This window comes from Sardina pilchardus, chromosome 9, assembly GCF_963854185.1.
Source record: "Sardina pilchardus chromosome 9, fSarPil1.1, whole genome shotgun sequence".
NCBI classification, from domain to species: Eukaryota; Metazoa; Chordata; class Actinopteri; order Clupeiformes; family Clupeidae; genus Sardina; species Sardina pilchardus.
This window is the reverse complement of record NC_085002.1, coordinates 22479624-22496258: the sequence shown is the minus strand read 5'-3', so window position 1 is coordinate 22496258 and position 16635 is coordinate 22479624. Positions and strand designations below refer to the sequence as shown.

The 16635-nt window shown below is 41.0% G+C and overlaps 3 protein-coding genes across 5 annotated transcripts; 1 reads left to right on the top strand and 2 right to left on the bottom strand.

Annotated features, from left to right (window-relative positions):
- Positions 1–189: 189 nt before the first annotated feature.
- Positions 190–8484, bottom strand: phf13 (PHD finger protein 13). Of its 3 annotated transcripts, none has more exons than XM_062546365.1 (5): positions 8322–8484; positions 7053–7093; positions 5814–5915; positions 2607–3348; positions 190–2131 (listed from the first exon to the last, which is right to left on the bottom strand). In XM_062546365.1, the coding sequence occupies exons 2-5, from the start codon at positions 7089–7091 to the stop codon at positions 1905–1907; spliced, it is 1110 nt and encodes a 369-aa protein (XP_062402349.1). In that variant the 5' UTR covers positions 7092–7093; positions 8322–8484; the 3' UTR covers positions 190–1904. The 3 variants fall into 3 exon arrangements, with proteins under 3 accessions (XP_062402349.1, XP_062402348.1, XP_062402351.1); XM_062546364.1 differs by lacking the exon at positions 8322–8484 and adding an exon at positions 7970–8259; XM_062546367.1 differs by lacking the exon at positions 8322–8484 and adding an exon at positions 5302–5435 and having other exon boundaries at positions 7053–7089.
- A 374-nt stretch (positions 8485–8858) lies between these two features.
- fbxo2 (F-box protein 2) lies at positions 8859–12372 on the top strand. Its single transcript, XM_062545052.1, has 6 exons — positions 8859–8994; positions 9660–9717; positions 10035–10161; positions 10653–10745; positions 10844–10982; positions 11864–12372. The coding sequence occupies exons 2-6, from the start codon at positions 9681–9683 to the stop codon at positions 11996–11998; spliced, it is 531 nt and encodes a 176-aa protein (XP_062401036.1). The 5' UTR covers positions 8859–8994; positions 9660–9680; the 3' UTR covers positions 11999–12372.
- A 1372-nt stretch (positions 12373–13744) lies between these two features.
- svbp (small vasohibin binding protein) lies at positions 13745–15067 on the bottom strand. The gene is made up of 3 exons (XM_062545053.1): positions 14946–15067; positions 14407–14539; positions 13745–14253 (listed from the first exon to the last, which is right to left on the bottom strand). The coding sequence occupies exons 2-3, from the start codon at positions 14518–14520 to the stop codon at positions 14167–14169; spliced, it is 201 nt and encodes a 66-aa protein (XP_062401037.1). The 5' UTR covers positions 14521–14539; positions 14946–15067; the 3' UTR covers positions 13745–14166.
- Positions 15068–16635: the final 1568 nt, after the last annotated feature.

The window sequence follows — 16635 nt, the reverse complement described above, 5'->3', positions numbered from 1 at the left end:
ACAAACACAAACAAGCCGAGTTTTGTATTCATAAGAGGGCCTTTGGATCCCCACGTCTTTTTATCTCAGCATTTACTGTAAAATCAAAGGGCTTTTCTTTAACAGTAGAGTTTCACAGAAACAGCTTTCATCAGGGACACGTTCCCAACCCTCCCACATCTCCCTCCCGACTGAGGTAGCCCCCTGGTAAGAGCAACCGCTTTCTAAAACCTGCAGAACAATAGGGACAGGAATAAAACACCATACCAAACACAAAGGAAAAAAACATCTATGAGCCCAAAACCCCATGTCTAAACTCGTTAAACCATGTCCAGTACTTTATCCATGGGAAATAAAATACATACTGATGAGCTTCTGGAACAGCATCAAAAGGGAGATGAATGTTAAGTTTTCCATTTAAAATAACATGACTGATGGATCAGTACAGTTTGTCACTTCCAAAAACATACTCACACCTGATTCAGATTTAAGCTTGAATTCTGATCCGAAATCCCTGCGGTGTTTGAGCATGCGAGACAAATATAAAATCTTGTCATTAAAGGCCGTTCCCAAATCTAAACCTCACTAGAAATGTCAGCCTCCAAAAACAACAATTTAAGACAATACTGAGCTTATGTAAAACACTTTCAAAACATTAAGAATCTTAAGCCATCTTCTGACATTTGTCTTTAAACATGACCGGACGTAATACCAGTATTCCTGAAATGCAAACAGAAGCACTGCCCGAGTAGTGCAACAAATGGAAAGGAGGGAAACAAGGGATCTCAAAAGTCTAAAAACTACATACCTTTTCAATGATACGGAGATGCTTAGCTGCGATTTTTATCGATAATGTCGGAAAACATCATCTCACATAATTTAACGAGCTTGTCAGTGGGTTCCTATTGATAACTTGCTTTGGCATTAGAGTACTATGAACAGTGTGCATGACAACATGGGCAGTAAGACCAGATTCAAATTAAATTACACGTTTACATCAGCCAGTCTGAACCACCGAGTTCAATCCACTTTGGTCTGTAGACACCGTTTCAACAGTCGTAAAAAAGGAAGATTTTCAATCAACTAGAAACTGAGCACCAATGAACCTGGCAATATCACATTACAGAATAGCATGTAGATACTTATTTAGTCAACATTAAACATTTGTGTATTTAACAGAAGGCTGAGTGGAACTAAAGCGGTGTGAGTGTTTAAGACAAGCAAACATAGACTCCCATACCTAATGTTGACGTTCTCATCACCTTTGTAGAAAACAAATGACCATCTTGCCCATATAAAATTCTTCACACAAGCACACATAAACAAAACCGTTTCTTGAAAACCTAAAACAAAACCACTTGAAGCTGCTGAACATATACAGATATATATATATATATTTAAAAAAAACAATGTATAACATTTTCTTTTTAAAAATGAATGTCAAAGCAAAAAAACAAAACTGCTTTCAATCGGAACTCCAGCAACACAGGATAAGCACTAAGTGCTGGTCAACAACAAAAAAAATGAAACCTATACAAGCTTTTTGTTTCATAATAGCATCTTTAAATTCCAATTCAGGTTGCCAAAACCCTATTGGACATTTTAAAAAAGTGCAAGTCTCTGACTCTCTGCATCACACCTGGCCTGATCCATGTCCTATTAAGCCCTGCTTTTCAGGGCGGTACCATTTTTCCTGTTCAAATAGTCCACCTCTAAGTTTTAACATGCAGGGAACTGTGAAAATACAACAAAAGGAGTCCTCAGAAGTGGCGTTCTCCCCTGCTCTGTACTGCTGGGACTCCACACAGGCAGTGAAGTAGGGCTGAGTGCGTGAACAGGGGAGGGGGTTGTTCATGTACTGGGCTGAGTGAGGGACAGGACACAGTGGAACGAGAGTCTGTCTGTCTCAATGGGCAGGAGTGGCTTCAGTCTAACATGTGCTTCCTGGGGCCCATCCGCGAGCGGTTGGAGCGCCGGATGTCAAACTGGGTGTCTTTACAGCGCTGGCAGACGTACGTCTCGGGCACGTTGGTCTTGCGGATTTTGGCACAGGACAGGTGGACCCAGGTGTTGCACTGGTTGCACTCGATCATGGCCCGCCCGGCAAATGGCTTCATGCAGAAGCACGTCACCAGATCCCAGGAGTCGTCGTCTGCAGAAGAGAAGAGGATCAATCAATTGCTCAGACAACTCTCAACCTCTAAAATCTAATCCAAAACAAAGGGTGGCAACTGGCAAGACAACCACACATCACACAGCAGTCACAATACTCCACTTCTACAATACCTCAGGCAAGTTCTACTGTGATTTTCAAAGACTTGTTATGCGGTGTTCAGATTCAAGTCTATCAGACTTTTAAATGAAATTATTAATACAGTGAGTGCACTGTAGAAGCATCTCCTTTGATCATCCTTGTGATGTCCCCAAAGGTTGCCACCATGTGATAATAAATATGATCATTATTTGATATCTACTGCAATAATGAAATTGGAAAAAAATATTACTATGCAGTATCCCACCCACCCCCCAAGACCCTCAGGATTACTGAGACAAACATGCATAGATAGAAAACGAACAAGTCCTGCTCCCTCCAATTGAAGGCCATTTACTGTACATATGAAGCATACCTGAGTCCACCATGATGTCCTCGTCGTCCCCTGAGCCATCCTCGTCCCTGAAGACTACCTGCTTCCCCTGACGGAACACAGTCCGGGTGCCCGGGACGCCTTCCACCTTCACCATCACTGCCTCCCCATCTGAGAGCCCAGGCCTGGAGTCTGCTTCTGGACTGTCCTTTCCATCCCAAGACGGAGAGCCTTGAGCAGAGTCTAGCTCTTGCTTGCAGACCAGGAGGCCTTCCTGGTGCGGAGACGAGCTGCAGCCCGGGTAGTTGTTTTGAACCGGGTGGTCAGGTGGTGATTGACTGTGTGCATATGAGACACTGGGTATGGGGATACTGAGAAAATCCTCTGGCTCCTCTTTGATGGCCCGGACGCTGTTCCACGTGAACTGTGGTAGAGAACTGCACCCCTGGCCCACATTGCTCAGCTCCACGGCGTCTTCTCCCAGACTCTTCCTCAGCTGCTTCTTCTTCTTCTTCTTCTTCAGCAACTTGTCCGTCTTCCTCCGACTTTCCTCCAGGAACAGGCCGGCGGACTTGGGGCGCTTGCGGAGCTGAGAGGCGTCCAGGAGGCCGGCCTCTGGTCCACGCTTGAAGCCTCCGAAGCTCTTCCGGCCACCAGACAGGCAGGGCCGGGGAAGGCCTGGGGAGGGGAATGGGCCGCTGAGGCGCTGGGTGTCCCAGCAGTCGCTGTCGGCCGTGCTGCCTGTGCTGTTGGGCGGACTGGAGCTGCTCCTGAGGGAGGCCTCCTGAAGAACCAGAGCAACAGACATGAGCTGTTGGTAACTTACACATTAGGCAACTGCGCACCACCTGGGTCAAACCACACGCAACAAACTGATGAATATCAAAAGGCTCCAAGGTCCTGTGCAACTCTGGAACCATTTTCTAGATTGACTAACAAACCTTTTATATTATAGTGGTTCTTTCAGCCTCACTGCAAAGTTTCAATACTGCTTACACTGATTCACCTATCCAAACACTGAACCCTTTTATAACTTAAAGGGATAATCCGGAGTGAAATGCACTTTAGATCAATTTTTCAGACTACTGGGAGTACATACGTTGAGTTGACACCAAAATCATGTCATTCGGATGTATTTTGAGAAAGTTCGAGTTCAGTTTTTAGCCAAAACTCGTTAGCCTGGAAGTGAACCGGGCATGTCCTTTCGCCGCTACAAAACGCTATTTTTATACCTCTTCTACTGTTCCAAACAACAAACAACAAAATTCATCTAAAGTGCATTTCACTCTGGATTATCCCTTTAAGAACGCCCATCCACTCAAGGAGCCTACATTAAAAGTAGTCATCGAGAAAGCAATCTAAGTGAAAACAAGACCAACTCAGACATGTCTATACTATACACACAAATAAGAACTGCAACAGTAACACAAAGTGCAGGGCTACTTTTCTTAAAATCATGTAAAACAAACTGAAAAAAGAAAGCAGGTAGTCACAAAACACAAAATATTAGTCTACTTAGTGGAACAAATATATCTGCTAAGGGCAAATATATCAACAAACAATGCATACTTCAGATACAACTGTATGAGAAAAGGCAATCAAAATTGGCATCAAGTTATTTGGTAATAATAATTAAAAAAAGGTTTCCATGTACAATGCAATGGAGGGTTGCCCTCTTTTTAGTTTTGTGACAGCCCCATTAAGCCTGTTGCCTACTTGAAAACATAAATAAAGCTTATTTACACTTATATTACTCATGTATCGAGGGCTGAGAACCAAAGGGGCGTAAGTGACATTTCACCAACTTTACAGGAGAGCCAAAACAAATCTAACTGAATCTATATGTTCACAGTTAAAGACCTTTGGTTTTTGTTCAATAACTTTATATTCATAAATATTTTACTTCTATAATTTGGTCAGCTAGAAAGAGCTCATCAACTCCATTTTGACCAAAATGTCACTTACGCCCCTTTGGTTCTCAGCCCTCGATATATTATATTCTAAAGTTTAAATTACTCTGTGGTACATTCCCTAAATAAATAGTCTGGTAAATGATTTTACTTAAACTGTACATTTACATCCATATTTTTAGATTTCTTTCATTAACAAAATGCTTTTCTCATACCATCAGCACATATGGCAAGTCTTTACTCAGCGACTCATAGGCCAAAACACAGTTGAGTAAGGACTAGCCATCTGAAGCCAGGGTGTGCTTTTTTTTACCCTTTTTTTTTTAGCACCTTCCTAAAAAACAGCTGGTATGCCTTACTAATACTTTTCAAAGTGCAGCATCATACTATAACACCACGAGTGCTTGCATTATTTTATAACTGTGTTTCTATATTAGTTAACAGTATAACCCACTTGAGAGGTACCTCAGATCAACCTCCCCGGAGCTGCTGTCTGCACAGATATACGGGGACTTACAGAGCAGAGAGGCAGACGACACGTGACACATTTATGGATGAGCACCAAGACACAATCCTACAGTGAGCATAATATGGCCAAAAGGGAGAGAAAGGGCTACCGTGAGGGCTGTCTGCTCTGAGCTCCATGCCAAAGATACTCAACCTTTTTTTTTTTTTTTTTTTTTTAATCAAAACTCTGTCCATCGTGTGGTCTACTATCGTGAAGAAATGTGGTGGTGGTGGTAGTGGGCTAGCAGCTATGGAGTATGGTGACTGAGGACAGGGTCTTAAGATGGAGCATGGAGGAAGCTAGACTTGAGCCCTCTTACCCGAGGACTGAGGGTTTGGTTTAGGGGGGGCCCTCCGGGTCGCAGAGGAGGAAGATGAGGAGGAGGAGGATGAGCAGTGGCGGGGCAGCCGGGGGGAAGACTGGCAGCGACTGCCTGAAGTGCCACCACCATCTCTGTGGATCAAACAAAGTGTCAACAGCACGGCAGCAGTAATGGGGATGGGACGGGACATACCCAAAGAGGACACAAGTGTTCAGGAAGCCCCTTGCAAAGAGTTGACAGGCTGCTGCTGCTGCTGCCTCGCGTATGACAACTTCAGTGGTACAGAGGTGAGATGACCCAAACCTCAAAATGCACTTCAAAGTGAAAGTGCCTACTAATTTCCCATGGCACCCAGTGATGCTCATCAAAAGCATCAACATAAAAGTTTGATATAGTATGCCCTGTGTGTGGGGGAGGGGGATGGAGAAAGCACCTTGCTTACATGTTTTTTAATGCATTTATTTATAGCAGGACACAAACTTAACCAAAATGATGAACAAATGACTCACCTCTTGTGGGTAAGGAATATACCCAGCATAGGCTAGCACAAAAGTACAAAACTTGTTGAAGTCTTCCACTGTACGCTGCCTTCTGCAAGTTGGACTGAAGCCCTAAAACATAGATAATCAACCAATGAACATTTACATGTAAGAAACTTTCTTTGTTGATACACAATTCTTAGCTACCTAATAAATGAACAGTATGAATTTGACATAAATACAACTTTCAAATAGTTTCATATCATCATAGTCAGGTAGACGGCAGTGCACAAAGCGGCACTCCATTAGAGTGAAGTAGAGTGAAGGTTAACCGATTAGTTTGATTCATGGTGGAAATTTTATTTACAGTTCAATATAGAACATTTAAATGGAAAAAAAACAAAACATATTTTAACAACATATTTGTAACACACTGCCTGGGCAGACGAGTAAAGGTGTGCCTAGAGAGGACATTCTAGTCTGGGACAGAAACAGGTTTTGATTAACTGTCACATTATTATCACAAGTAAGTTAACTCGACAGAATTAGCAGATGATCTGCATAGACACAACTGATAAGGAGTGAAAGCAGTGAAAACAAAATGGCGCAATCACATTACATGAAATTTCTTCGCTAGCCTATGTAGCGATCAGTTGACATGACAAATTTACATCTGAAAAACAAATATCGCACTAAACAGTATTAAAATGTGACGATGTATACTGTACATTGAGTCCATCACATATGCTGATCATAAAACATGTTTCAGACGTGGGAAAACATCACCGAAGTAGCAACAGCAGGCTTATCTGAGGTCGCAAACTAGACTGGTCTAATATTGATGGAACTAGCATTGTAAGCACGCTACAGCACGTTGGCTAAACAGACAAGACGAATGATCAAAGTATCAACATTAACGTTTAATGACCTCGACTAGAACTGTCCAAAAGAACTCCAGTATTCACAACACAGTTATTTAAACCCAACATGCTTGCTTGTTCTGTTACCTAACGCTGCGTAACATATGACACAGCTAACCTGTTGTTTTTAATCGCATGCTGAGTAGCATAATAAACAAACCGATTTTAAAATGACAGTCTTATTTTTACTACCGTTTCTTCTGAGACACGATTATATAGTAACGTTACAGTCTATCGCTCTAAACATAGCTGAACGATAAAACTAACGTTAGTGGCTAAGATGGTATCTAGCAGGTAAACATTAACGTTATTGACAACATTTGAAGTTTTAAGTTCGCTAGCTACTTACCTGAGATTCAAAGGTGGACGAAGGGGCGACGCTCTCCATATCTAAAAAAGAGCAAATAACAAAAACGTTTAACTTTACATACAACACAACAATGCTAATTCTGACACAGAGCGACATTGGCTTAGTTAGGAAACGTTATGTTACCAGCAACTTCCAAGAGGGACGTTCATAGAGTAAAAATGCATGCAGGCTCGCTACATTAGCTAACAACCATCGCCAACTTTTTATATATGCAATCATGTAACATATATTTTCCCCATTCACGTCTAAAGGAAAATCAGAATAAAAATGTGTTAGTGCATATAATAAGTTAGTTCTCGGTGTTTTCGCTTAACGTTATACCTATCAGGAGGCAACTGGGCTGTGAGCTAATGTCAACCTTGTAACGTTAGCAAACAAACGACGTGTCTCCATAGACAGTAAAGCTGCACACAAATAGAAGAAATTGTAAATATTGGCAAACGTACACATCATATCATCACATTTAACTTTAACGTTAAACGAATAAAGCGATCTAGAAGGTGACCTCGCTACTTGACATGTTGTCCTTAACATTGTGTTGTCATTTAAAAGGCTAGTCTTTCTCACGTTAACTTACTGAGGTATCGTTAGCCACCCTCTTAGCAAAACATGGCTAGCTAATTATAGAGGCACAAAAAGTTAGCACAATTCATCAAAACTAGAAGCTACCGTCGAGGTAAATAACTGACAGTATTGTCAAAGTAACTTCACAAAATATAGCGTTCTAATGCAAGTATCTCTCAAGATATAGTTTAATTGACTGACAAAAACAACGAACAAAAAATACTTAATGCTAAGATATTAACTTCAGTCGTGTTGCTGTAAGGACACCGCTAACGCTATGTGCCTTCTGCCCACCACTTGAACGTTAACGTGGAAATATTTGATATGCTTACCTAGCACACGTAGCTTGGTAAATTCAAAAGCTAAAATAGTCATATACCGTAAGCTACATGTACATTAAGGCTATTCGACACACATTCGGTCAACAGCAAGTAGTTGCATTTGATTTAATCTTTAAATGTTATGCCATATCTTGACAATTAGGCGACTGCACTGAGAGATGTGAATTCAACCAACGTTAGCGATAGCTTCCAACTTTTAGCAATAACGTTACCATCTAAATAGTTACATGAGCGAGCTAGCTAGCTAACTAGCTAGGCGAACATCAAACGTCAGCTAACATTAACTTCTCCTCAGCAAGTAAACAAACATCATAAATGCGACAACAGTCTGACAGATATCCACCTTGTCTCAAGAAGAAGATACAGGTAAAGTTAACGGAAACAAGAGACAGTTGTCAAGTTGGTGGATTGCTATGAAGGCAGCTGGTACTCCAACGTCTATGTTTTCGGCATTCGACACAGCACTACTAGCTCTGACAACGTTACCAACGTTATCGAAATAGTCTGGCTGCTGGATACAGACCCGTGTGCACATGCGCCAATCAAACAAGGCCTGTATCCGATTCCGATCTATAGGATTCTTTTCAACTAAAGCTTTTAAATAGGTTTGTAGCCCACATACATAGGCTTAATAGTTACAGCTCACAACGGTCACAAAGTCTGAGGAAAGATGCAGTGACAATTCCTTTGCAAATGGGTTTGAGCTATTGCATTCATGTTTAGATGTGAATGCAGTGTGCCCCTAATTATGAGAGTCCTGCCAGGTCCCTATTTTGTGCTGACAGTTTTTTCAACATGCCACGATGAACATTTATAAATGCTGAGTGGGATTTATGTGGGAGATTCTGCCCTTAGCAGCAGCAAAGGGTGGGAGGGGTGCTGCAGCCTGTGCAGTCCATGTGATCAGCTGGCAGACCGCAGCTTGCAGAACAGCATCGGGTGTCAGAGTCACAGGAGGAGCACGCTGCAGAACTACCAGGAGAATCCGAACGAATCTACTGTATTTCTGACTGATCGTGAGTACCATCGCTTACATTTTCTCTGTTCGGAGATACAGATAGCTCTCCTGCCCAGTGGCATTTTGTTTTTTGATGTAGGCTATTTCCAACACACTTGTATAATGAGTCAGCTTCTCTGATCTGAGCCCTCCACAGTTAACTTTAGAGAGTGGCCTATGGACATTTCAAATGACATGATGCATCCCTTTACACTACAAAGCAGGACAGTCTCAGAAATAATTTACAACTATTCCAGGCTAGTTTGTTTACTATATGGCAGTGTCCTTGCAGTTGCAAATTAGGGGTAGATCCATTCTGGCTTGGGCTTTGCTATCATTGACATCATAACTGGAACAACATGACAACATGAAAAAGATGGGTCCGGAGTTGGTGCATGCCGTGGATCAAACTGGATTGAACTGGAGGATTTTAGGGGGTGGGATGTTTTCCTCATGCTGTGTCTGCAGTTACAGCTAGATGGAGTTGTCCCTGCTCTGATTTGGGTTATCTTGCTAGCTTCTAATTAAATAGCATATTGTGTGTAAGATTTGTGTAAAACTGTTTGGTGATGCAAACAAGCAAATTCAGTTAGTAGAACAGACACTAACTACTTTGTGCCCAGTGTCTGGTAATGTTCTGTTCTGTATCATTCATTTAATTGTCTTTTTCATTTATATTTTTAGGTTAAATTGATCACATCAGCAATGGCTAGAAACCTCTTGAAAAATCCCAGTGGGGAAGGTAAGAGGGCTCCTCCTTTAAAACTCAATGTATGACGGTAATGACTATGTTACAACATAAGCATTAACTTGTATTCAGGTTATTACCCTGCAAACCTGCTATAAAAAAGGCTCATCAACGGTTCCTGATCAACAGTATCAGTTCCACACTCAACATGTGATCCCTTTAGCTCCAGTCAGCAATTCTATTGACATTGCACAATGGTGTCTTTCTAACTGAAAAAAAATGGCTGCAAATGTTCCCCAAACAGACCTACATTTAATATCTTGTTTGAAAGAGTAAGATCATTCAGTGTATAATACATTTGTTCCATTCAGAGCAAATGGAATTCTGGGAGCTGATAGAGAACGGAGGCAGTCAATGGAGAGTGGAGGAGATGCCTGGGGACTGTGGACACGACTTCGGCGATGATGGCATCAAGACATACTTTGCCACTTCCTTTGAGTAAGCTGAGGGGTTATGGATTTAGATGTTAGATACAGTAGGCGTTGAGATTGACTATACGTATACTGTATATTCATTTGGTGGGCTAAAGTATAACTTGTTCTTGAGTTGAAGCCTAAGAAATCAATTAAATCTATTATATTATATTATATTGCACTCAGAATTGTTGAAGACTTGTTGAAACTAGCAAAATATCAAGTGACATTTGAATGAACCACAACATCATGTTGTTTGCATTGGCTGATTGATTAATCAGATAATCATATCAAGATAGGCATGTAATTAATTTGATTAATTCAGAAAAAAGGCTTTCTGTCAATTTAATGCTCAGACAACTGTCAGAGTATGTATGCATGGTGATGTAAGGTCGTAAGGATGTAAGGTGCAAAGGTCATAGCCCTTTGCCGTTTGATGCAGTTATGCAGGTTAACAAAGCAGTGAGATGCTAATGCTAAGTTTGGGTTTCTCTTACTCTCTCTCCCTCAACGAAGGGCATGCCTAAAAAGGCAGGTGGTTGACCTTGTGGCAGAGGGCTACTCTCCAGAAGATTTAGACGGACAGCCAGCTGTCACTGTAGAAGACTGGTGAGACTAAAATTCCTGGTCAACACTGACTGGCTGAATATGTTTGTATGTTCTTGATTTATTCTTTATTAATTGTTGTCCATTGTTTTTGTCTGTAGGTATTGTGGACGCACAGACTGTGGTTGCACATACCAATTAACTGTATGTCTGCTAGATGAAAATCAGGAGGAACTCGAGAAATTTCAGCCTGACCAAGTAACCCTTGACCCAGACTCTGATGACTGCTCTTGGAAACAGGTTTGTATTTTCAGATTCAGAGATTTATTCATCATGCAGTTATAACAGTATATCACAAGCAGTGAAATATATGTCAGAAGTTAATCATAAAATAATTGAATAACTTAATAAAGTGACATGAATAAGAAATAATAATACTGTTATTAAATACTGGGTTGAAGGCCTGAGGGACAGTTTTTTTGGTCTCTCAGTTTGGTACAACAAACTGCAGAAGCGCTTGCCTGAATTCAACAAACTGAGCAGGCAGTTTCTGGGATGGGTGGAGTCCTTTATAATTTTAGTGGCTCTGTTCTAGCATCGGCTGATTTATACATAATGCAGGGAGGGGAGAGGAGTCGTAGAGATGCGCTCAGCTGAGTGCACCCCTCTCTGCAAGGCTTAACAGTCTTTCTCAGAATTGTTAGCACACCACACTGTAACTATTTAGATGGCCATTATTGACACAGTAACGGTACTGTATAAAGTGTGCAACCAAACTACAACTACATCATACAATGAACTCACATAATGGCCATTGAGTGGCCGGCCATATCCAGCACTAGATGAGCTGTGTTTAATGTATGTATTTCACCTGACAAAAATAAAAGGGTTAGGGATAGAAACCCTAGGTTTGTTTATGTATTTTGTTCATATGAAAAGTCGTTTTCATCGTTGATATTTGATATTTGTAACTTTTTACTATTATTCTTATGCAAATGTAGGTTTTTCAACTTTATTTAAAACTATTTTTTTAACTAATATGTAGTATTCATACGATGTAAGTCAATTTCAACAAAAGTGCCTGTCAAATACCATAACCATAATCTATAGCAACATGCTGAATGCCAATTAGTTGAGGACAGAACAGAGACAACTCCTAACTGAAGTGTGTCACTTTGCAGGTAACCCACACCTTCTCAGAGTATGGCGAAGGGCTGCGCTTCATCTCATTTGAGCATGGTGGACAGGACACCCGCTTCTGGGATGGATGGTTTGGTGTCAGAGTGACAGGCAGTTCAGTCACAGTTGAACTATAAAGGCTACATTTAATTAGAAGGGAATAGGAATTCAAGGGATGAACATGATAAGGTGTGGACCAATTTGTGAGTGAGCTGGATAGTTCTGAATTGCATAGGGCTTAGAGTGGCTACCTGACATATGTTTCTTAGGTTAGCAGTTTGCATTATATTTATTGAAAACGTTCTGAAACCTCCAAAATCCAAAACTTGTAGGCCCTACACCCAGCAAGAATTCCAGTTGTGTGTACTGATACTACCTCCTCTTCCTAGTTACACCTACTGCTGCTATGATGCTTAACTTGTGCACTAATACCTTAAATGCTGTGACACTGAAATGCACTTAGAATATATTTCACATGCAAAAATAAATTAGATGACATATTTCCACTCTCTATGTCTTTCTGATTATCAGGGTCTCCCGAGTCCCGAAAGCATAAGCCTAGGTCGTAGGCCTATACTTGTATATGGTAATGGATCCGACGTTTTAAAGGTAGCCATGATGTCTTGACATCATCAAATTAGAGGATATTTCAGAACCATAACGTGGACAGCTCCCCGAGCAGGTTCGGGAAACAGTCGAAAAAAAACAAACGACCGATCACGAGATGAATTGTAGACAAACCGGTGAGTGCGTGTATCCATCGTTATCGGAAACCCGGCCCCATGTCATTAGGGGCATATGAAAGTCTATGTGAAAATGGTCTTTAATATCTATTGACTGTTCGAATAGGCCTACAGCACATCTGGTGACATTACGAGATAAGGAAACGTGTGAAATGTTAAAAATATCTGAAAGGGTAAATTGGGGTTTGAATGACCAGACTTGGAAAAAATGTACCATTTCTACAGACATCAAATACCAGCATAGTTACACTACATCTGTCCACCTTGACTTAATGGTTCAAGCATCTATAAAAGCCATCGCCTGACTTTTATGTGGCCAATGCAGAGGCTTCAGCCAATTCTGCTTCAAGTATGCATCCTCTTAGTAAGAAGAGTTATAGCTTTGATGAAAGCTGCTGTCCCCAGGCGTTACACACATACTCACTGACAGCTCCACATGTGCTTGTGCGTGGGGAACAGAGGGAAGACACATCCTGTCGTGACAAAAGATAGAGACACTCCTCAATTTTACAAGATGGATGCCTGTGATGGACAACAACATCTGCTTGAGGAATTGACCTGTAGTGGGTGAGGACAATGTTGGGAGGGGAGAAGGGCCAAATGTTCCCATAATATTGCCAAATATGCAGATTGCAAACACACACATTTTGACAGCTCAGAGAGTTCACATGACCTACGACTAAGCTGTGCTCTGTTTTGCATACGAATAAAAACAACCAAAATTGTTCCTCTGTCTAATCATACTCTCTTACTAAGCAAGAAACAACTACAAGACCGATATAACCACCTCTTGTTTTAGGTTTTGTTTAAGCTGAAGACCTCATGGCGTTTTTTGGGGAGAATTAAATACCACCATCACTGTAAAATTATAAATGGTCAGTGCGTGGGGTCTCTACTGCATACCTCTTTAAGGTATCCATCTGTATGCACCTTGCACCTGGTACTTATTAAATCAGCACAGGGTTGTTAAAACATGGTTATTACGTGATAATTAAAAGAAAAGCTCAAGTAGAAAAACTAGATGCTTTTTTGTTCACACACAAGTGATGATGGATCTTTTTCCATACTTAAAGTCATAACAGAAATAAGCACACATTCAAAACACAATTTAATATGTTAAGTAGGGCCTACATTAAATACACACATCAACAACCTGAAAATATCATTCAGGATTTGATGACTACTAATTAAAGTTGTAAAGGCATAGTTTCAATAGACAAAGACATGGAGGTATAAATGTTAAAAACACCAGGACATAATATAATAAATTAGAAAATGTAACAATATCAGTCCATCTTATTGTTTTAAAAGAGATATAGCCTAGGCTACTGTAGTTGTTGAACAGAATCCTTCTCTGAACACAGCTTTGTAAACAAATACTGATCCATGATTGTACACAGGCAAAGAATAAAACTAGCACCACCTGATCAACTCACAAAATACAGGGAAAACATTAGAAAACGGCAATACTGACATGTTTTTTTCAGGTTTAAAAAAATAAAATGCTGGCATTGCAAAGTGTGCTGTGGAAAAAGTTTAACAGAAAGGTTTTTGGCAGGTTGTCAATCTCCTTGTGACTGCATCCGCTTACAAAAGGCCTCGAACTGCTGCTGTTCAAGCTCCGTCATCACTTTGTTCAAGGCATAGATCTATAACGCAATATGATACGAGATTATCAGCAATGTCAGGACAGACTTTTCCTCAATGACAATCTGATGATCAGGGAAGTGAATACATTTGGTATACACTGAAGTATGGCTGATAGCATAGGCTACAAGAGGGGGGTTGCACGAATAGCATACCTCTGCTCTCTGTCGTTGTTTTGATTCTTGCTGTGCAGATTTTTGTTTAGCTCGGTCACCGCGTGTTGAAGTATCTCTTTGTTTCTGTTTGTCCTTTCGATTCGTTGGCTCCATTTCTAGGTCAACCCTGTAACTAGATATCAGATTAACATTGTGTGTGTTGTTAGAGACGATGGTCTTCGTTTGAAAATGCCAAAATATAAAGTCAGAAAGTATTTAGTTCCAGTAAAGTCTCGATTGATACTGTCGTATCCAGGAGTAACGTTACAAACACTATGTTAACTGGCTAACGTTACATTGTAACCTATTGAAAGAGTGTTTATCGTTAACTAGACATGGTCGCCTAAATGCAATTTAGGGTGGATTTTCAGGGTTTAAACTCGTCAGTTATGACAGAAAATTGTAGCTGCTACACAAATTAATTTGCAAAACGTGCAATGTTGCAATGAATAGCACAACATTGGCAATCGTCGCTAGTTTCATCAGTTTGGCAAGAAAACACTAGCCTGTCACATCACTTCTGGTCTCTGGTAACTCACCGAAGCTTGATTCTAAATTCGAAGTGGTATGATGTGCAAAATTTGCAACAAGAATAAAAAAAAAAACACTTGTAAGTTGTCGTGTTGTCACAGAAAATGTTCAACCCAACAATAAACTGAGCCGTTATATTATGTGTTACTTGAAAACTACCCGGGTGTAAGTATTGGACGTCAGAAACAACGTTCCACCTATGTCACCCTAGCATGGAACCTGATTCTATCTGAAGATTCGGTGGGGAATGTTTTTATTTTTAAAAGACATTATTATTTTTCTTTCGTTCATATTTCATTATCTCTAGCGGCTTTTACAGATTTGGCACAGTCCTGCGCAGAGGAATGAGGAAGACCGGTTTAGTTCAGAAATTTGCTCCCAGGGGGTGACCACATGAGGTCAGCCTTGCTTTATTTACAAAATGCTGGTGTCATCTGCAGCATTGTAGTGAACTACTTGCAGGGTAAAAACCTTCAAGAGGTGACTTGCATACTACCATGTCACTCATGGTATTAGTTCTTCTTCTCAGGGAAGAATTGATAGGCCTTACACCGGGTCAGGCGCTCAGCACAACAGACTTAGACTGGCTCATCTGGATATTGAACATGACCCTGGGACTGTCAAAGCAACCATGCGCTTATTTTGGAGATAAGGATTCAGTCTCACCATATCAAAATTTACATAGCTCCAAGGCAATGCCAAAATCTGTAAAGCCAGGCAATTGAATTCAGAAGATTTTTTCTTTAGCATTGGGAGATTAACTAAATTTCTCACAGACTGGCCCCAGTTGTGGCGCGACTGGCTGGGGCACCTGCACCGCATGCCGGCGACCCGGGTTCGATTCCCGTCCTGTGGTCCTTTCCGAATCCCAACCCAACTCTCCCTCCCTCTCGCTTCCTGTCACTCTACACTGTCCTGTCCCATTAAAGGCATAAAAGCCCCCCAAAAATAATTCTCACAGACTGTAGCGGGTTTTTCTCCCACAGACTTACTGCAGATGCTTGAGTGGAATCCTATAGGACCATTGACATGCATCATAGATTAACCAGTTAGCCAATGGACTAGTTGCAAAAGGCTCTCGGTGAGCTTGTTTGTTTCTTGTGGAGCAGGTGTGTTTGATCCTGCCGCTATTCTGAATGTATAATTGTGTCTAGGTCCTTCTTTATCTAAACATGCTGATTCACTCGGTGCAACACCTAACCCGGTAGACACTAATTGCATTCAGAATAGACCAGTCAGTGAAACAGAACCTTAAGAAGTCAGGTAAGCTTGTGTATTAATATGGAGGAAGTGACTGATCACTGAATATGACATGCTAAATTGTGTTATGGAGAGCAAAACAAGTTCAGGAAGAGGTCAGGGATGCATAAGTCAACGGGCATAGGCTATTTGGCTTATTATTGCCAAGATTGAGCACACTTGTGGTTGTGTGCAGGCAGGCAATGAGACCACTCCTAAGAATTTATATTCTTAACAAATTCAGGATCCGCTTTGTAATTTGTACACGTTTTTCCTGTTCCTTGGTGACCCACATGAGATTTATCATGAAATGTTTTCCTGGATTCCTTATAAATCTCAAGAGAGTAGTAAGATCCTTAGCAATAAGAGAACAGCTGATCCTTAGCACAACAGAGACACCCTATGAAAGAGGTTTGATACTAAATGAATTGTCTCAGAATGTTGTAAACGCAGTATAAT